Genomic DNA, 22,231 nt, shown 5'->3' on the forward strand with positions numbered 1-22,231 from the left:
ATGTTATGTAATAAAAAATTCAGTTTCCCCAAATTGCTTCTTGAAATCCTGTTTTTTGTATGTTAGCTCAGCAGGACAATGTTGATTTATTTTTGGGGTTTTGAGAAATGACCTGAAATGTCACGTTTCATCATATGAAATATTAATAATGTATTAAATGCATTATATATTAAGCGTCTCGAGATAACGTCTGTTATGATTTGACGCTATACAAAAATAAATTGAATTGAATTAAATTGGCACAAAAGTGTTTCTTTAAGTGTTTTCATCATATATCATGCTTCAAAATCAATAATCATTTTATACAATAATATAAATGGAAAATGATCAATGCAGGTCTATTGTTAAATAGTCAATAAATAATTGAATAAAGGAAGCAGGGAATATATTGCTGAGTGACACACCTATTTTATCATAGACGATCTTTGACAGCAGTGAGCCGAGGTGACGTCGCCTTTGACGGATTTACCCGAGCTGTGCCGAAGTGTTCCGAGTCGCCCGGCAGACCTGCTCGTTCGTCTCTAACCAAACAGGCTTCTTCTCCTCAATGCAGCTTTCCAGCCGCTCTTTGTCCGCCACCGGCTGACTGACGACGCGTTTCCCCTTTAAAGCTTGCTGTCGGACACAATTATGCCTCATTTAATCATCTTGTATGCTGTCTGCAGGCAGAAACGAGGACTACACAGTATGAGACGAGTCTAGCATCAGCAGCTCATCTCAGAGAGGCTAACAGGAGAGTCCAGTGTCCTCTGTTTGTCTCAACACTCCTCCAGGACAGACATGTCTTTTCCTATAACAGACAAAGCAGACACGGAGGAGACACGGTGAAACTACTCTGGACGCCTTGACAACACCTTGACAACACCTTGACAACACATTAAAGGGTGAGTAACAGTATCCATAGCAGCAGCTGTGTGTGCAGAGAGCAGGTGAGTCTTGGCCCAGCTGCTGCTGCTGCTTCACCCTCCTACATTATAATGTTATTCTCCTCACACACTCTCTATTATTGTGTTAATACTTCTTCCACAGAAGGCCAGGACAGCCCCCCCTGTGTAAAAAGCTCTTATGTAATTCCTGTTTTTTTGCAAGACTTCCTGGCCCTGTGTGTTCCTGCAAAAGGAAAACACTAGAGGAGCACCATGTGCACCAGACAGAGGAGGCTGCTGAGGTCTGAGGAGCTGAACAGGCTGTTCACATTCCTGCTCCTCAACTGGGAGAGCACACACACACAGAGAGAGAGAGAGAGAGCAGGCTGTGTAATACTGAGAGGGAAGGGCTCCCCTTTGCTCCTCAAAACACCACATCATTTCAGGGTTTAACCCACAACCTAGTGTTTTTTATCCCATGTCATGCTTCAAAATCAATAATCATTTTATACAATAATGTAAATGAAAATGATTAATGCAGGCCTATTGGTAAAGAGTCAATAAATAATGAATAAAGGAAGCAGGAATTTATTGCTGAGTGACACACCAACCTTTTTGCTCTCAAAACACCACATCATTTCAGGGTTTAACCCACAACCTAGTGTTTTTAATCTGATGTCATGCTTCAAAATCAATAATCATTTTATACAATAATGTAAATGAAAATGATCAATGCAGGCCTATTTGGTAAAGAGTCAATAAATAATTGAATAAAGGAAGAAGGGAATTTATTGCTGAGTGACACACCAATTCAATTCAATTCAATTCAACAACGATTAAGACTAAAATAAGACTACGACAACAACAAAAGAATGTACAAATCGTGGAAGCAAACAATATAAACAATATCTTATATATAAAACATAGGCATAATAAATATTACACATAAACAAAAAATAAATAAATGTATACAGAATTAACCTATTTGGTTTGGGTGATGTTTGGAATAAGGTTGGCATGACTGTCAGGTGAAAAATATTGCCAAAGCGTCAATTCAATAATAAATACTAATAAAAAAAGAACAAAATAAAAACATATATACATGTATATACAATTCATTAAGCAAATTACAATATATAGATATTTAAAAAGAACATGCATGTAAATGGAAGAAAACAATAAAGAAGTAATTAATGTTTGTGTCAATAAAACAAAAAAACAAATAAAAAACAATGAATAACAATATATTGCAATATTAAAGGATAAATGTAAAGAACAACAAAAAAAACAACAAACTTTTGCTGTTATTTATACATTTGTTTCTGTCTCCCCCCATATACCCATGACAGCACTTGACAACAAAATTATCCTCCTTTTTGTGATTTTAGGCCTCTAACCTGTAGCTAGTGTATTTATAAACCATAATGAAAGCAGATCAGTGGGTCTGAATTAGGGCTATAACTAAAACAATAATCTTCTTTATCGATTCTTTGTTTTGGCTATATGAATGTCAGAAAATAGTGATTGACTAATAATTTCAGCCCTCTTTCCCTAGTCTGAACTCAACTAACGATTATTTTCATTGTTGATTATTTTCTCGATTAATCGATTAGTTGTTTTGGTCTATAAAATGGTGAAAAAATGTCAATCAAAGCCCGAGATGACGTCTTCAAATGTCTTGTTTTGTCTGGGAGCACACAGAGAGCAGCCTGTAATACTGAGAGAGGGAAGGGCTCCCTTTTGCTCTCAAAACACCACATCATTTCAGGGCTTTTATATACCCATTGGTTTGGGGTTTAACCCACAACCCTTATTTTAAACATTCACTGTTATTTATACATTTTGTTTCTGTCTCCCCCATGTATCCATGACAGCACTTGAAAAACCTCTTTTGACTGGAGTCTTTGTGTGTTACAACTTGGGCGTCTTGACATGACAAAGCTTTGTGTTAGGCCTATAACCTGTATAGCTAGTGTATTTATAAACCATATTGAAAGCAGATCAGTGGGTCTGAATGGCAGGTTCAGGTTCAGGTTCAGGTGACCTTATTTGTAGCCGTAGGTAGATTTGTTTGCAGCAAAAATAGAGGATGGCATCCGTATTGACAATAAGGTAGAGCACAGACAAGAGACAGACATACCAAAAACATGACAAAGAGTACCCAAAGGCCTACTGGGATCAGGACCCAGCAAAAAGGCCACAAGAACAATACAATAAACCATTGAAATATCAGGATAAAAAAGGCACAATAAAATGAAAATAAGAATAGGGCTATAACTAACAATAATCTTCTTTATCTATTAATTACTAACGATTATTTTCATTGTTGATTATTTTCTCAATTAATCGATTAGTTGTTTTGGTCTATAAAATGTTGAAAAAATGTCAATCAAAGCCCAAGATGACGTCTTTAAATGACTTGTTTTGTCCACAACTCAAAGATATTCAGTTTACTGTCACAGAGGAGTAAATAAACCAGAACATATTCACATTTAAGAAGCTGGAATCAGAGAATTTGCTTTATTTTTCTTAAAAAAGTTACTCAAACTGTTTAACGGATTATCAAAATAGTGGGGATGCACCGATACCGGATTGGATATCGGGCCGAAACTGACTCAAATAACTGGATTGGGTATCGGTGACAATGGGTCCGATCTATTCAATTCACTTCTGTTTATATACTATGTATATTATATACTGGAATTTTAATTCCTGTGTAAGATTTGACCAGTTTGTTGCTGCATTAAAAAGGTTTACACCTGAATTCTAATTCCTGTTAATTTTGAAGATTTTTATGCCAAGTAGTTGGTGTACGATTATTTATTTTAATAATAAATAACATTTCAGTAAATTTGATTGATTTGAAAAAGGATCCTAGTCACTTCCACACAGTGAGGCATGCAGCCTATTAATAAAACACTGGTATCGGATCACTACTTGGAATTGACAGATACCCAACCCAGCCCAGGTATCGCTATTGAAGAAAGAAACCAGAAAATATTCACTTTTAAGAAACTGGAATCAGAATTTATACCTTTTTTTTTTTCTTAAAAAATTACACAAACCGATTAATCGATTATCAAAAATAGTTGGCGATTAATTTAATAGTTCACAACTAATCGATTAATCGTTGCAGCTTTAGAACTGGGTCACATTTTCTTAGAGTACAGGTATGATCTCATAATACTCGTTTTACTCTGTGGGTGGACAGAATTGGAGTAAGTAAATAATGTGCTCCTGTATGTATACAGTATTCTTCTGTTCAGTAGGAATGTGTGGTCAGATATTTGCTCAGTATTTAAAATAGTGTAGCCTCAGTGTGAAAGGACCCAGTGTGTCCCCTCCCCTCTGACTCTGGAACCGTTGGACAACGTTACTGTGAACTTTCACATGAGTGTCACTCCACCAAATTACGTTCAACATGTGGTGCAGCAGGCAGGCTATATATACCACATGGCTGGTACATGTACACACGAGCGTCGAAGTAATGCCATTATGTCTAATATCTAACTATATTCAGACGTCGATACTGTGAATAAACACCAGGACCCTGAAACTGAAGCAGCTAAATGGAATTCAGCCGTCATTAATTTCACCCGTGCTTCAGTGAAAAAGGTTATTCATTTAAACGTACTTATTAAACTATAGAATAACGCTGTGTATTTCTTTTCTTCCGCAGAGCTCTCCCACTTCTCTCCCCCTCTGCCATCACGACAACCTCCCCCCACCTCTACCTTTAACCCCCCCCCCCCCAATGATGACATCCCCGGACTCTCCCCCTCTGGTCTCCCCTTCCCCGTGCCCTGCTCCCCCTCCATCCCTCCCTTCCTCCCCGGTTCCCTCCTCCCCGGCCCCTTCTTCCTCCTCCCTCCCCGCCCCGCCCTCGCTGCCTCCCACGGGGGAGGTGATGGTGCTGGCTCTGGGCAGGAAGAAGCAGAGGGTTCTGATCGCTCTCTCCATCCTGCCCAACCTCTTCCTGGCCTTCCTGCTCTCTTCCGACCCCCTCATCACCCTCTCGCCGCCCCACCACTGCCACCTGCCGGGGCCCTTGCCGTCCCCCGAGGTGCTGAACGCCTCCCTGCCCTGGGATAAGGGGGAGAGGCCCGGGGACAGCGGGGGGCGGTCCCAGTGTAAGCAGTACGTCAACGGCAGCCAGTCAGCAGTGGTGGACTGCGAGGCCGGCTGGGACTACAACGTCACAGAAGGGCTGAGGAGAAACATCGTTACTGAGGTAAAGCTCCGGCCTGGGATCCTCCTGAACTCTCTAATTATGGTCCTGTCTTAGTTCAATGTTTTGGCTTTCTGCGGGAGGGCTACCTTTTTTTGTTTATGTATGGATTTAGGGCCTTAAAATGCTGAAACGGTTGTTTCTTTTTTAATCCTGTATTCATCCACAGGAGGGTCTTGCTGAGCATGCAGCCTTCCTTTTTTGCAACACCCTGCTAAACTTTAGCTGCACATATTTGTACCTGTGAGTCGGAAAATGTCTTATACTGGTGGTTTGTAGAGCTTTGGAACTTGCTAGTTTATAATACATCATAGCATTTAATTGACTAACTTTTTAACTGACGTTTTGTTATGCTTGTGTGGGGACAGGAGTTGTTGTGAAAACTCTTCCTTGTTGGTGCATTCCTCAGAGATTTTGGAGATCAGATGAGTTTAGATGTAGTGTCTCTCATACACTCACCCGCTCATTCTCTGTGTCTTCATGTGGCATTAGCGAGAAGTGATACCAGACCTCTGTAGTGCGCTGAGTTCCTCATCTCTGCTTCAGAGTAGAGACACGAAGCAACATTCGTCGCTACTAGCACCCGAATCTCCAACTGAACTTTCCCCCGGTTAATGGCATTGTTTGTAATGTAGGGCACCAGGTTTTGACAAGGAAGAACACAATATGCTGAATCATAATCATAAGTTGTTCATCAGACTTCCATTCAGCCATGACAGGAGGGTTGTGGAGCCAGTTTAACGCTCAGTCTTGGGCTGTCCTCGACCAAAGAAATTCTTAGCCGACTGACACTCGTACGATTTTGTCGACTAATCGATTAGTTGATTTAATCGACAGATCTGTGAAACTGAGTTTCTCCACAAAGAATCACACAAGAGCACCACTTTAAATCTTGTGTTTATCAGAGATATCAGGGTTCAACAACAAGGATTGCCCGCTTGCCCAGGGCAAGTCAAATATAACAGTGGGCTAGTAAATTTAGCAATTCACTTGTCTGATCGGGCAATTGGTAAAAAGAAATTAAACACATCATTTTTTTCTGGAGCTGATGATGGAAGTAGCTAAGGAGTGAACCATTTCTCTTCCTTTTCATCTCTGTTGAGAGTTGTACATGCGCAGTACCGATTGGGCACTTACGAGAAAATGGCAGTGGGTGAAACAAAGTTTATGAGCTGAAGTGCAAGCGAGCATTATCCTGGAAACAGGAGTTTAGTTTGTTTGCATTAGAGGATGTGGGCAAAACTCCAGACTTATTTACTTAAATAAAGATTAAATGTGCTAGTAAAAGTAGACTTTGGTCAAGTAGATTTCTGACTGACCGGACAAGTGGGGAAAAAACATTAACGTTGAACCCTGGGTGTGCTCATAAGTTTCTTAGAAATAAGTAATTCAGCATGAAAAAGCATGAAAAAACGAGCTATCACCTAATTAAATCTTAGTCGACTAAGACCAAAACAATTGATTAGTCAACTAATCCACTAAGAGGGGGCAGCCCTAGCTCAGTGACTCCTACAGAAATGTGTGTCTTTACATACGTCACTGCGTTGAATTGAAAGGGCCACGAGAGAGAGATTTATGAAGATATCTTAAATACGTCACTAAGGAGGAACGATCCCTGCTCACAACCAGATTACCACTGAGGTAGAAAGAGAGATAGCATACTTAAATAACACAAAGGTTAAAGAAATATCTTGATTTTAAAGGTTATGCTGTGGAATATGAATGGCAGCAATTTGTACATAGGACTGGTCCATTAGATTGTCTTGCTTGTCGGCACCTCTGTTCACAAAGCAGGGATCAGGGAATTTAAATAATTTGCCTCCCTGCTCTGAGGATATGAACCTCCTGGCCACAACGGTATCTTTTAACCTTTTTAACTGCAACACTTCTTTTCTTATTTAAACAGCACACAGGTTGAAGATAAGCTACAGTGGAACTAAGAGGGAATATTTTGAATCTCATTATATGCCCTAAAAAAAGCACCAGGAATATTGACAGGTTTGAAAAATAACCCCGTATCAACAATTTCAAGTGGTTTCTTTTCCTCTTATGCTCATAACCACACAATCAATGCTCTTAGAGGGTTGTACCAAATGAGAGAAAAACCATCTATTCAGGTTGCCAGTGGAGCTCATGCTTCATGCTTCTCAATGAAATGATAGATTTTTGTCTGATTCTCAAATTACTAGCTGTTGTAAAAAGCTGCTCCTGCTGTTCATATTCATGAAAGCAACCAGCATCCTGTGTTATACATGTATTTGAATTGTGATATCAGGTAGCCAATGTGATAAATACAGCAGGTAAATGCTGTGTCGCTGCATTAATGTGTCACTGTGTACACTGCTTGTTTGACTTGCAACCTGCATTTCCTCTCAGAGCTGGATTTCATAGTGAAAACATTGAATAGCTCTTGTTAATGTCTTTAACAGAGACGCAGCCAGCTGCTCACGGTTTTCCACTCAGGCTGGTCACTCTGTGGCCTGTCTGTCTGTTTTTATTTCTGGTGCCTACTGGATGTGGGAGCCACACCCAGCGCTCCAGGCCATGGTATTACTATTAGGGCAGTTTGCTGGTAATCCACCCACATCACTGCAGCAAGCTGAGGGGACATAACCGCTGCCAAAGGAAGCATATAGCAGCAAATGCTTTCTTATGGGCATACAGTAAGAGCATGCATACAGTCTGGTCCACCTCTCATTTTATATACTGAGAGTGACATGGAGACAGACATATTTTGGCTCTTAAAGTCACATTTAGCTCAGACAGTATTTTTTGCTGTCATGATGATCTGTTCCTCCAGTGCTGCTTCGCTTTGCTGAGCTGGCAGTCTGGTGAGCAGGAAGCAGGAGGGCCTCTGATCAGATTCGCCTCTGCCACGATCAATAAATACTGTGTCGCTTCACTCGAGGCAAACTCTACTTAACATCTCTATCCTGTGTGGATCTACGGGCTAATGCACACACACTTCCTGCCGTCATTAGAGTTGATGATCATGAGATGTTTACATAGCATTTACGTAGTTAATGGATGGACTTACATTTACTGTATATAGCACTTTTCTAGTCTTCCGACCACTCAAAGCGCTTTACACTATATGTCAGCATTTACACACATATACAAGGTGCCATCAGGATCTAATCTAAATACTCATTCCCACACTGATGGCTATGCCTTCGGGAGCAATTTGGGGTTAAGTGTCTTACTCAAGGACACATTGACATGTGACCAGAGCAGCCGGGGATCGAACCACCGACCTTCTGATTGGTAGACGACCGGCTGAGCCACAGCCGCTAGTAGTAGCTAGAGGTGTGGACTTGTCGCATGACTTGGACTCAAGTGTCACAAATCTGATGACTTTAGACTTGACTTGGCCAAATATATAAATACTTGCAACTCGACTTGGACTTTAACACCGAACGACTCGTGACTTCACGTTGACTTGAGCCTTTTGATTTGAAAATACTCTATACCTACCTTGCCCCCCAAGCCCAAAGGTTAAAAAGCATGTGATTTTAAAATGTGTACACAATGACAATCAACTACCTGGTACCGGAGGTAACTCTGACAGCATTGGAGATGTTGGGTTTATTTATATTTTTTGAGCGATTCTTTATTGATTTGTTTGGGAAGAGGATTTACTCGTGGGGGAAAAAATTGAACTGAACAAACTAAATTTCTATCTGTGGTTGTTTATTGCTGAATCCCTGAAAAGTTGTGTTTTTTTATTGAACTCTGGACTCACTGGATTTTGGTGAATATTATTGGGATTTGCGTTTGATTATCGTACACTTAATTCCCCAGATCCATTAGTTTGAACCAATCCGAGAGCATCCAATCAAGTTGCAGGAGAAAACCATGAAGAAGTAACCTTACGTTACTGAGCGGCAGTTACTCTGTTGTTAAAACGACATTACATTTGGTGAAGAGCGCATTATGACTTGTTTAGGACTCAAAACTCAAAGTTTAAGACTTTGGACTTGTCTGTCTTGACTTGGGACTTGACTTTGGACCTGTCTGTCATGACTTGGGACTTGACTTTGGACCTGTCTGTCATGACTTGGGACTTGACTTTGGACTTGTCTGTCTTGACTTGGGACTTGACTTTGGACCTGTCTGTCATGACTTGGGACTTGACTTTGGACTTGTCTGTCTTGATTTGGGACTTGAGTACAAAGACTTGAGACTTATGACTTGCAAAACAATGACTTGGTCCCACCTCTGGTAGTAGCTATATCTTTGATACAGTATATCTGGATGTATTAGGCCTTTGGGGACAATATTGCAACTCAATAAGCAGTACAGCTTTAGGGCAGTTTTCCATTTATTGGAATACTATTGATTTGTCAGATGAAACATAAGAAATAGTTTCTGGGGAGATTTTTCCATTAAATGTACTATATCACCATATAGTGATTGTTATGTAAAATTATATATATCATAATAACATTCTTGATGCTTTCAAGCTGAAAAGTCAAACATCTATAACCTCGCTCTGATCTAAAACATTTCTAGTCCTGGATCTGACTAACGGCAGAAATTACAACAAAATATGAATAAAGTCTCAGCTGAGTTCATCACACATTAGCAGCGAGGCTCTGTTTCAGTCAGAATGTAAAAGGAGGAAATGGTTGCAGGTCTCAGTCCTTACCAAATGGACATACCTGATGGGTGCCTCAGCCTCATTCCTAAAACCAGTTTGGGGAGTTTACAACGTCATTTGTTTGCATTTTACCCTCCTCTCTGTTGTCCAAAGCATTCCTCCCCTATGAGCACCTTGGGTTGCTATGCTGTCCTTTACCCCGGCTGGTGTGGCTCTGAGCCTCAGCAACAGGACAGCTGATATTATGTGACAGGCTTTTATGTGTCTGTGCACGGGCTCCAATTATGTAAGGCCTTTTTTCATCACCGGCCCTCTGCTCTCCCTCTCCCGCTCTACATCATTAAAATCATTTTACGTTCAGCAGCCAGCAGACAGCGACATTAGCAGAGCTCAGCTGATAATGCAAATCAGTGGGTCGGCTTAATGTGATTAAAACGCAGATCTGAGGGCAGATATCTGTGTTTTTAACACGTGCTGACTTTCCATGTGGATGCACTATTACGTACAGTCCCGCAGTAAATGCATTCAACTGTCACACTACTACTATTTACTACTATTACTTCTACTGCTGCTAGTACTACTAATAATTACATTAATACATTGTTATCACCACATACACAGTAATATTATGAGGTTATATCTTCCTGTGTTTGTATTATGAGTCTAGAGGATCCTGAAGGCTTTATACTGCGTCATTCTCTCAGCCTGTGATCTCCATTTTAGTCATCATTATTTATCAAAACACAAACAGTAAAAGAGTTATTATATCCAAAAAAGGACCAGAAACTCATTTTCTTGCATCATCTCTGTGAAGTAATTGAATAATAATAATAATAATTTGCTCTGTGAATTAATGAAACAAGGCTGACTGTTTTGCACCATTGAAATAATTAATTATGTTAGCAGTTTAATTTGCCAGAGGCACATTTCTTCAAGAGTAAGTCAAGCTAATAGTCAATGTGAATGCTCAGTGATGTTATAAATTTTGGCTTAGGGCTTTAAAAGATGCAGATAGGAAGGCAACACATTTCAAACTCTCTCTCTCTGAAGCTCTCTTTGTAAGCTACTACTGTAAATTAGGTGTGAGCTGTCCTCTTTCTTCTGTGTACGCCAACTTCCTTAATGAGTTTACTGACAATTAACCAGTTTACCATATAGTCTGCTATTCAGTCATCATTTGAGGGTAAACAAATAATATGAATTTTATCTACAAAATACTTTTATTTACAGTTTAGAAACTGTTAATAGTGATTTTGGGTAAACATAGCAGGCCGAATCACAGAAAACTAATCGCAGTCTATTTTGGTTATCGGTTAATGAATTTAAAGGGATAGTTCGGATGTTTTGAAATGGGGTTGTATGAGGTACTTATCCATAGTCGGTGTATTACCTACAGTAGATGATGGTCGGTACGCCCCCTGTTTGGAGAAGCAGACAGGAGTTACCGCACAGAACCAAAGCAATGTAGTGCTGTGGACGGAGCTAGCATCAAAACATATTTTTGCCGCATAAAGGAAAGTTCCACCTAAAAAAATCAATATCAGTTTAAGTGTACGCTATATTTAGAATATTTTCGCTTGTTTACCCTGCCGTCAGTCAGCCCTTTCCGACAGGGAACTGAAGCTGCTGTATCCATCTATGTACTCACCAGACTCCATTGGAAAAAAAACCCAGCAATTTTACTGGGGAAAATTGCTGGTCTACCGCTGCCTGGATTGGTTAGTTTGTTTGTGTCATCGTGTGACAGTAAACCAGGAACTTCCGTGTTCAGCGAGGTGAAATTACCATTTTTTTTCAATGGAGTCTGGTTGCTTTGATGAGAGCATAGATAACCGCTTCAGTTACCCGTTGGAAAAATAAACTGTATAGCTGTCTCACGGCAAAGTAAACCAGCAGAAATATTCTATATATAGTGTACACTTAAACTGATATTGATTTATTTAGGTGGGCCTTTCTTTTAGATGGCTAAAATAAGTTTTGCTGCCGGCCTCGTCCACAGTAGCACATTAGTTTGGTTCAGTGCGGTAACTCCTGTCTGCTTCTCCAAACTGGGGGCGTGCCAACTGTCATCTACTGTAGGTGATACACTGACTATGGAGAAGTACCTCACTTCAAAACACCCAAACTATCCCTTTTAAGTTATTCATCAAGAAAAAAAGTCAAACAGTCGGTGGTTATATTTTCTCAAACGTAATGATCTCCTGTTTCTATCGTTGTAATAGACAAAACATTGTATATATTTGGGTTTTGGACCTCACTTTGCACTCTCTTCTTTTCACCCTTTTCTCACCTTTAATTGATAAATCGATTAATCAAAAGATAATAGTCAGAATAATTCCTATTAAAAATAATTTGGGTAGGCACTGGAGTAGAAAAGTCGTTGTATACGTTTTGGTTGGTTGTAATATTAATGAAACATTATTCCAGTGTGTGCACATCTGGATTTTATTGGTTAGGTCTTCCATTTGTATCCACCAGCCTCTCTTGTCGCTTCTATTCTCCTGTTACTCCACATGTGTGGTGATGATTGTCTACCTGATGACTTGCTGTTCTGTAAAGTCAATGTTGTTGTGCTAACCTGAACAGATAATAACTAACTGCTCTGTCCTCTTCCCTCTTGTGTCTGTGCTGTCCAGTGGGATCTGGTGTGTGGTCAGTACTGGCTGGTCCCGGTGGAGGAGGTGTGTTTCATCCTGGGCATCCTGACTGGCTGTCTCGGCCTGGGCTATGCCGCTGACAGGTAATACACGCATGCACGTGTTGCAGGCTGAAATGGTCCAGACATGCAACCCAAGTAGTTCTGTTAATAGGTTACTGTGTCAATTTGGAAAGCTTGTCTGGGGTTTTGCATGGCATGCCACAAATAATCTCAGACTATGACACAATCCATCCATCCATCTGCATAACATCTGTGATGTTAAATCATTTTGTTCCTCAATCTTCAGCCTCTTGTCCTTACATTGCAAGATTCACTACCTCAAAACCTCACATACAACACACGACATGACACGAACACTTAGAGAGTGTAAGCCTTTTTGCATGTGCATGCTTTATTCTGCCACATTTTAGGACGTCACGCTCTGCAGTCTGCATTAGGCACAACAACCCAAGCACCTCCGATAATTGACGTAATAGATCCAGCCTGTCTGCTGTGTTGTCGGATTGAGAATCACACGGGGGGGAAGCAGTAGTTTTAGGCGGAATTGTGAGGGAGACGATGCCAGTTTAATCAGCTAACAGCCTTCATTAATTTGCTGACCAATTGAGCATAGCATCTGTTTGTGAAGACAAGTGAATTAATGCTGCCTCCTGGGAACGAATGTTCAAAGAAGAAAAGGGAACAGTGCTAATCTGCTGCTCGGAAAGTGCTGCACCCGCATGCAGCTGAAAATCACATTTAGAGATCAGTTATGCTTCACACTTGAGCTGCTTTGAAGATGCATTTATATTTTCTATTTATATTTTTTTCTTTGCGGTTGCAACATTTCTACTGGAAGGTTTTCATGTTTATGTGATATATGAACAGGTTATCTGCAGCTCTTTAGAACTCATCTTAAAATGTGAATTCAATTTGACAAAAATCAGGCCTTAAAACTGTGTTAATTTCGGAATTATGGGCTCTTAATATTGTTAATAACATTTGTCTGATTTAATTTGTCATTTTGTCTGAATTATTTACAAATTACATGCAACTAGGAATGTGGTAGCAACAATAGTGTTCATGATGCTGTAAAAGTGTTGTAGAAAGTAGTGCAGTTCCCACTGGTTTTCCACTGTAGCTTATCGCTTCTATTCACAGTAGACCGTTGTCCTATTTTCTGTTCCCAACTCTCTTGCTGTTAATATTTAAACATGTGAAACTAGTGTTTTTGCTCTTGCATAATCAGCACAGTTTTATGTTTTTTATCTTGATTTAGATTCAAATTTCCCAGTTTCTTTTTGATGATTAAAATGACTAAAGAGACTTTTAGAATGGTAGATCAACAATATACCAATTTTATTTATTAATAAGTTGCAGTAGTTGTATTAGAAACATGTGTCAATGTGTTGGTCAGGTGGTTTTCAGTACATATCTCTGTTTCCACTGCAGGCTGGGCAGATCCAAGACTCTGCTGACCTCTCTGACCCTGTCGGTGGTGTTTGGGGTGCTGGTGTGTGTCTCTCCGTACCCCTCCATCTTCATCGTCATGCGTTTCTGTTTGGCGGCAGCTAGTGCGGGAGTCTACCTCACTATGTACATCACTCGTGAGTATTTCAACAGTTGAAGGATGTTTAGTTTTTAGTAGAATGATTCATCAAACAAGCTTAAGAGTCTACAGACATATTAGCGGATCAGAGAGACTGTAATTAGACACAGCAATGCTTTGAGCTAAATGCTAACATCAGCATGCCAACATGTTCACAATAACAATGCTGACATGCTTGTTTACCATCAACCTTCTTAGTTTAGTGTGTTAGCATGCTTACATTTGCTAATAAGCACTAAACTTGTGTCTAGAAGGTTACTCTCAAATTTCAAAAACTTGAAAAAACTCTTGTGAGACTTGCTGTCGGACAACTTATCCTAACCTTAACTATTCAAGGTCAATGCCTATCCTTAACCATCTTGCGAGACTTTCCCAAATAACGTGTTACCTTCTAGACACGACCCTAAACACAAGGTGCAGCTGAAGCTGATGAAACCAGAATTGTAAGGGTAGATGTTTGTGTGTGACTGTCAGGTCTAGAGCTGTGTGAACCGTCTCTGAGGCTGGCGGTGACCATGCTGGCCGGGCTGATGACTGTAGCCGGACAGCTACTGCTGCTCGCCATCGCCCTGGGCTGCCAATCCTGGAGGGGCCTGCTGGGAGCCGGCGCCGCACCGCTAACACTCTTCCTCAGTTTCGGGTACGAGTGTGTGAATATTTGTTCGTCCACGTGTCCGATTATTTGTTTCTAAGCTTCTGGTGTTTCTGTTTTTCTTTTATTAAATTTTCAGTTTTAGCTTTTATTTTTGTATTTAGATATTCTTGTGGTCTGTGTACCTATATGGTCACAAGTATGCACGTGTTTATTGTCGTGTGAAACTGCAGGGACAAGAGAGTGAAGGAACCTGATAGTCTTTTGATAAAATGCTGAAGGCTGAAAGCTTTGTTGGATCGTATTGATTCCAATCCCCTCGTCACATTGAGCCTTTTAGTTCATGTCAGAATGCATTAGGAGTACTTTGTTTAAGGTCCCCAGTCCCTCTAAGGCCTCTGTTACAAGATAAGCCTCCATTGCAGGTTCAAAACCAAATTAACAGAGATTAAAGTATGATTAGTAGCAATGAATTGCAGGTTTGGAAGAAAAGCTGGATTAAGAAATAAAGAATCCTGCTACTTTGTGACCCACATGGGATATTTTCCATGCCGAAGGATCAAATATTGGCTACCTATTTTTGGTGCTGGGTAAATGTCAGCAAAGGTCAAAGAGTGAGCCGCTCAGACTTATGTTTTGTCTCTTCTGCAGCATTCCCGGGGTGTTTCCAGAGTCTCCTCGCTGGCTCCTTCTGTCAGAGAGATCTGCAGACATGAACTCCTTCACTGAGAGGAGAAACTCCAACAGAGATATAAGGGACGACGAGAGCTTCACAGGTGGGAGTTTAGATTCTTATTCTCTCCTTCAAAATGCGAGCAGCTCACATTTTTCTACACCACAGCCGGGTTGATTGGATGTTCAGTTTATGAAGCCTGCATTATTTATGGGTTACTCATTGCAGTGCCTTTCGAAACATGAGTACGTATCACACACCACTACCGAGAGCAGGTAATGATGCTCAATTATAATTCATGATTTATTAAAGACACATGGAATTATAATAAAGCATAATGGCCTGCAGCTACTAAATAAGCTGAGCTGGATATTCACTGGGCTCTGCAACATGTTTCTAATGTCAACATGTTTACCAGGTAGTGAGGCGCTTGCTCTTGTTGAGTGTCATCATTGCTACCATAAGTTAAATTTGTTGATACTGGCTTAACTTCCTTGTTTTTTGGGGGGTCCCATAGCTCTCACTGCTATACGTATAAAACTTAGGGCTGTCCTCTACCAAAGAACTTCTTTGTAGACTAAATAAGATTAGTTGATTTAATCGACAGATCTGTAAAACTGAGTTTCTCCACAAAGAATCACACAAAAGCACCACTTTAAATTTTGTGTTTACCAGAGATGTGCTCATAAGATTCTTGGAAATAAGTCATTCAGCATGAAAATCAAATTACTAATCGACTAAAGAAAGGGCGCTTTCACAAGCCAACATTTAGTCAGTTTTAATTGAACTCTGGTGCGGTTCGTTTGGGTGGTTGTGAATGCAGTAGTCGTACTGTACTGTACCGTACTGGCAAACCAAAATGCAGGCTGCCTGTGTGGGCATTTGTTGACATGGACACAGGTAAACGACAGGTTAACATGAGTGGGAGAGGACGGACCTCGAATTCTGCAGAAGTCCCATGTTTGAGTGACGTCTGGGTTGAAGAGAACATACAGAATATGCTAAATAAAGTCCACAAAATAGTGACGTTTATAAAGTCATTCAAGATCAGTGCCGAGTCAAAATGAAAAAAACTTTGACAGCACTTTATCAAAGTCCGCGATTCCCTGTATAGAAGTGGCAGCTCTTGAGACGAAACAAATAAATTTGCTCCTTCGTACACGCCCCTCAGCAAATTATTTTATAAACTTGGTCCGCTTTAATTTGTGCACTGTGAAACCGAACCAGACTAAATAACAAACGAACCAAAAGTATCAATTTCACTCTGATTCGGTCTAGCCAAACGGACTACGGCTTGTGAAAGCGCCCTTAGTTGACTAAGATGAAAACGACCGATTAGACGATGAATCGACAAAGAGGAGGCAGCCCTAGTAAAAATAATGATATTAATTGCAAAATGAACCATTCTTTCCTGCTTTTTTTCTGATTTTATTATCTGTTACTCTCAGGGGGCGTTATATATTGTTGACATATACATTAACATATACATTAATAAACAACTAAATGGCTAAAATATATATTTGCTTACAATTACATCACAGTGTGTATATAGTGTTATAAATCATGTATTAATTGTTTATATACTGCTAATAAATGCTAATTGGGGAGGTTAATATAAAGTGTTATCTATTTGTATTAAGCCTGGTGCAGCTGCAGTATTCTATTAGTGGCTGTTAAACAACCTCTATTTGACCAAAAGTAAATGCGACGACATTGATTTAACTCGCGTCCCCCTGTGCATGTCTCTTCTCAGATAAATAAAACTGACAGTGAGCTATTGATCTAAAAGAGAATCCAGGTCAGGTCATCTTCCTCTGTGTTGTTGAGCCGCGAATTTAAAAAGCCTGCTTTGTCCCGTTTGCCTGCTGCAGAGCTGGATTCAGACCCGGCCCCCTCCTCACGCCCCCACCTGTCCTACCCTGAGCTCATCCACAGCAGGAACATCTGGAAGAACATGTGTGTGCTCGGCTTCACCTCGTAAGTCATCCCACACTCTTGACATCAATTTAGCAACGCTGCAGTTTTGAGTCAGCCCCTTTCCGTTTGCGTAGCACTTTATGAACAGGAACCGGTTGCTGCTGCAGTTTCATATTTCATCCTCAAAGTGTTTTGACTGATTCTTAAATGTTCTGAACCACTTTTCTATTTAAAAACCTCTTATAAATACACGACTGCTTACTCTTTGTTTTCTGTCCCTCCCTCTTTCAGATTCATCTCTCACGGCATTAGTCACTGTTACAGCTCTTTCCGAGGTGACGTCAGAGGCACGGCCCCGAGCTTCTACTGGACGTACCTGCTGTCTGTGTGTGCCGGGTGCGGTGCCTGGCTGTTGCTCTGGGCGACCGTAGACAGGTGCGGTCGCCGTGGCATCCTGCTCCTCGCCATGACGATGACGGGGCTGGCCTCTTTGATCCTCCTGGGACTCATGGAGTGTAAGCAGGCTTTAGTTACAGGACATTGTTTTACATCTAGAGTCAGATGAAGAAAGCTATTAGTAGTCTTTGCCAACAAGGTGGACATAGTCCTCCTTCATCTCCCCAGAAGTCACCCCCATTGTTGTAGAGACATTATGTGAGGCTTGTATGAGGATTAAAGGACTTGGTTACTCAATCCTAACTGAAATGAAGGTAAAAGTTAGTTTATTTGATGTTAGGCTCAGCTCTGTGGCCATATTAGAGCGTCTATACACCACTGACTTCCTGTCGTGCTTCATGCATTATGAGTGAGATGAAAAGCAAACCGGTCAGCTCTGTTAATGGAAAAATACATTCCAGGTGCCTTTGTCTTTCCACGGCGTGGTATCGAAACACACCTCAGTCTCAGTCTCCCCCTTGTGGCTAAAAATGAGTATGACATTCAGTTTATGTAGGACACTGCAGTGGCAGCAAAGTCAAAGCTGTGTCAGGTGCTGTGCTTTAATCATGCATCAAAGGCTGAGGGGGCAGTCGCACCGGGGCGGTGACGGTGTTTCAGGTGACCTACTCACTGCTCTCCCAGTCTAACTGTTAATGACAGGAGAATAGAAGTTTTAGAGAAAAGATTATTCACAGTTGGAAATCAGTTCAAATCAACAGGGCATGCATGGTATATCATCAGAAAATGCTTGACTTCATCAAGGAAGTCCATAGTTCCTGATGCTTTCCTTCCTCCTCCCCTTCAGATCTCAGTGAGACGGCCATCACAGTTTTCTCAGTGATGGGTCTCTTCTCCTCCCAGGCCACCGCCTTCCTCTGCATCCTCTTCACTGCAGAGATCATGCCCACCATCTTCAGGTAACACCAGCTCAGCAACACTGATTTAAAAGTTAAAGCAGTCTTTCTTTATTTTAGTTTTGTGTGAATATATTGAGGTATGGAATGTGTGAATATTTGTTTCTGTCAAAAAGAGCCTGCTCAGCCCATTAGTGCTGCCAAAATGAATCGGGACATGAAAAATGCAGTAAATCGTGAGGGAGGAGAGAGAGGACGTTTCCATCAATATCTATTAGTAATGAAGAGAAGTTTTCAGACATCCTGATTAACTAGAATCACTCTTAAAATGACACGACAGTCTTTTGGAAACGAAGGAATAAAATGCGGTTGGGGGGTAATTTACAGTTCTGTGTAAGAACTGATATTTCTCAAATAAATGTTATTAATTTATACTGAAAAAAGGAATAGTTCAACACTTTTGAAAGTGGTGTCTATTTTCTCATCTAACTCTTGATTAAAAAAGTGCAATTCCCAAAATGTTTAACTATTCCTTTGAATAAGTACACACTTTAATACATAGACAACAGGGCAACAATAGGCATTTTTACACTTTTTATACAAATGTTACCATAAAATAAGAAACTTCATGGATGCTATTTTACTTGAAATAAAAACAAAACAAAACAAAACACAGAACAGCATCCATACAGAAATGAATGTGAGTTTTGTCTTTGAGAAAGGGGGGACTGAACCTGAAAAATCAAACCTAGCATACAGTTTATTCCTTAAATGTATGTATATGTGTCAAATTGGAAGTTGTGTGTGTGTACCATGGTAATTATAGTAAACTAAACACTGAAACTAAAACGAAAATAAGCAGGGAAAAATATTTTTAGCAAAGTGAAACTAAATAAGAATGATATCCTTTAAGAAAAACTAAAACTATACTGAAGCATTATTGCACAAATGAAATTAAATAAAAATGAACGTGAATTCATTTCAGTTTTAGTTTTTTTAGCTATAATATATCACTACTGGAAAAAAGGAGACCGCATGAATTTCCGTCAACCTTTGTGACGTATAACCACAGAAACTGAACGAACTTCACCTTCCAGGAGATGCCGCTATGTCACAAGTGCTTCACATCGGACACTAAAGCAGTGCAAAGATTAAACATTATGGCCATTTCATGTATTTTGTATTCATATATAGCTACATCTGAGACATTATACCTGGCCCTAACAAACTAAAACTACTGTTAAACTAAACTAAATATATAAAAACAAACTAAAACTAATTTTGTAAAAACTAAAACTAAACCTTTCTGAAAAACTGAAACTAAACTAAAACTAGCAAAAACACTCTGAAACTTAACTCAAACTAAAACAAAATCGAAAAAGTCTAAACTAAAACAAAATAGAATAAAAACTAATTGAAAATTCAACACTATTCTAACCTTGGTGTGTACAGGGGCAGCGGTGTGGGCGCAGTGATGGCTCTCGGCTGCGTGGGCCGCCTCAGCTCCCCGCTCATGGACCTGAGGAACCACTACGGTTACTTCCTGCACCACGTGGTCTACTCCTCCCTGGCCCTGCTGGCTGTGCTGTCCATCCTGCTGCTGCCCGAGAGCAAGAGGAAGCCGCTGCCCCAGACGCTGGCCGACGGGGAGCAGTACAGGCGCCCCCCGCTGGGCAGGAGGAGGAGGGACAATGTGCCGCTGCTAGCCACACCCAACCCAGAGACCTAAACACAGACACCTGACACAGTGGGATGGACTGTGCTCAAATCACCCACTTAGCAGCCAGAACATTCACATTCATCACGCAGAGGAGGAGTCAGACGGAGTAATATAGAGACGAGGGCTGCACAGATGATTTGTGGACAGGCCGTGAAGGAACGGTGATGGAACAGCCTAAGCTTCCTAACATATCATCCTCCAGTCATTCCAAAACGCAGGTGGTTGGGTCGAGCTGCCATTATGTCTTCACCATTCTCTATTTCCTGCCATTCAGATGTGTGTAGATCTGACACACGATGTTCATGTAGGGAAGTCTTCATCTTCATCTCCTCCTGACCAGACGGCAGGTGATCCCCCCACACCGTGTGACACACCAGCATACCCTGCTGCACGCCGTCCTCCCAATGCGTCTGTCGTAGAGATGTTAGCTGCTTGCTACTGACACTCCAGACCAGACGTGGCTCAGAGAGTAGTCGCAAATTATTCCTAGCATTTGTCTTAACCTGCATAGAACGTCTCTCGTCGTGTTTTGCTGTGTACGACAACGCTAGAAGTGCTCGGAGGTGTGCAAAGTCGGCTTTGTATACTTTTTCTGTGACACTCGTGGTAAACGTTCTCAAACAGGGATGGACCACGGTTCTCGAACATACTGTATGTTGTAAGACTCGATGGCGTGTGGGTGCCTTGTAAATACTCTAGACTTAGTTTCTTTAACTTCTTGTGGGCGTCTGGGTTTTGTTAAAGCAGACCCTGTGGCTGGAAACTGTACAGTAGAGTACGCTATGCAGTGGAGAAGCTGTGCACTTTGAAACATTATTTTTTAAAGATAATGGTTGGTTATAATTTGACCCAAATGTTCAAATTTAAAGGGACAGATGTTTGAGCGTGAATCAACTATTATCAATATTAGGATCAGAAGCTAAAAACGAAACATAAAAAAAGGCCTTCAAACAGAAAAGGTGTTCATGTTCAAAAATGTGTAAATCCAGTTTCTGAGTCTGGCCTGGAGCCAGCTATATTTATGTCTTATTTATGTTGTTATGAAGCATAATCGGTAAATTATCCAGAGGCCTAGCATTTTTAAGTATTAAGCTAAAACTTGTTGTTGAGATGAATCTGACTCTTCTGATCCAAACTGTCACAACATTCCTCTCTGCATGTTTGAAAGGGCTGTGTTTCCTCAGAAGCTTCTAGTTACTCAATACCTCTCTAGATGGCCAGTCTCAGCTGTAAGAGAATAGACGGGTACGAACAAACTACAGTAGAAATTTAAAACGGTGACTCGTATAACCAGGCACATATATTTTTTGTCAGCACTTTGATGTGGGAGTTTTGAAAGAGGTCATCTGTTATTTTTTTGCCTGAATGTTTATTGATGCTGGAGAAAAAGGGCCCGGTGATGATGCTCCATAAGGTTTGAATGGGAGCTGAAGAGGGCCCTCAGAGCTTCAAATTAACCCCCCCGACTCCTCAACCGAGCACCAAGGATATATATCTTTCTTCTTTATTTTGAGTGTGCTGGCTGATGCCATGATGCATATGGTTAAATCAGAGAATTACCAAAGCATGTCGGTTTCAGTGCTTCAAAAAAATCCCAAGTGTATGTTTGTGAGCTCGGGTAATTCTTTTTTACTCAAGTATCCGCGGGGTGCGTGATATTAAGAGGAAGCAGGAGGTGTTTAATTTGGACTCTGACGTTGAGGAATTCACTAAAGAAACTATGAAGGACACTCACTTTTGCCGACGGCTTCTTCCTCCGTCAGCTGTTGGTAGTTTTTTTTTTTTTCCCCCTCTGTATGTTGCACTCAAGAAGTCCCAACACTTATATACTGATAATTATTATCACTATGATTAACTTGGCTCGAGTAGTATTACGTCTGACAACACTGATGATCTGTTCAATGATGAGTGTGATGCAGTTAACTATATAGCCTGATTTAATGTAAAATAAAACTGGTTAAATAAACAAGACATGGGCATTTTTTTAAAAGAGTTAAGAGTATGAATCATGTGAACTACTGTCTGTAATGTTAAATAAATACACAGTAAATACAGAGACGATGATACAATTGAAAAAGGGAAGTAATTACTTTACA

The 22,231-nt window shown here is 40.6% G+C and overlaps 1 protein-coding gene across 2 annotated transcripts; it reads left to right on the forward strand.

Moving 5' to 3' along the window:
* Window positions 1-416: 416 nt before the first annotated feature.
* On the forward strand, window positions 417-22,101 carry slc22a17 (solute carrier family 22 member 17). 2 transcript variants are annotated; one of them, XM_037757456.1, is made up of 10 exons: window positions 417-884; window positions 4,546-5,097; window positions 12,331-12,434; window positions 13,785-13,939; window positions 14,416-14,581; window positions 15,185-15,309; window positions 17,078-17,183; window positions 17,415-17,638; window positions 18,367-18,478; window positions 19,868-20,144. In XM_037757456.1, the coding sequence occupies exons 2-10, from the start codon at window positions 4,621-4,623 to the stop codon at window positions 20,142-20,144; spliced, it is 1,746 nt and encodes a 581-aa protein (XP_037613384.1). In that variant the 5' UTR covers window positions 417-884; window positions 4,546-4,620. The 2 variants fall into 2 exon arrangements, with proteins under 2 accessions (XP_037613384.1, XP_037613386.1); XM_037757458.1 differs by lacking the exon at window positions 417-884 and having other exon boundaries at window positions 4,621-5,097; window positions 19,868-22,101.
* Window positions 22,102-22,231: the final 130 nt, after the last annotated feature.

Source organism: Sebastes umbrosus, chromosome 21 (assembly GCF_015220745.1).
Source record: "Sebastes umbrosus isolate fSebUmb1 chromosome 21, fSebUmb1.pri, whole genome shotgun sequence".
Taxonomy (NCBI): domain Eukaryota; kingdom Metazoa; phylum Chordata; class Actinopteri; order Perciformes; family Sebastidae; genus Sebastes; species Sebastes umbrosus.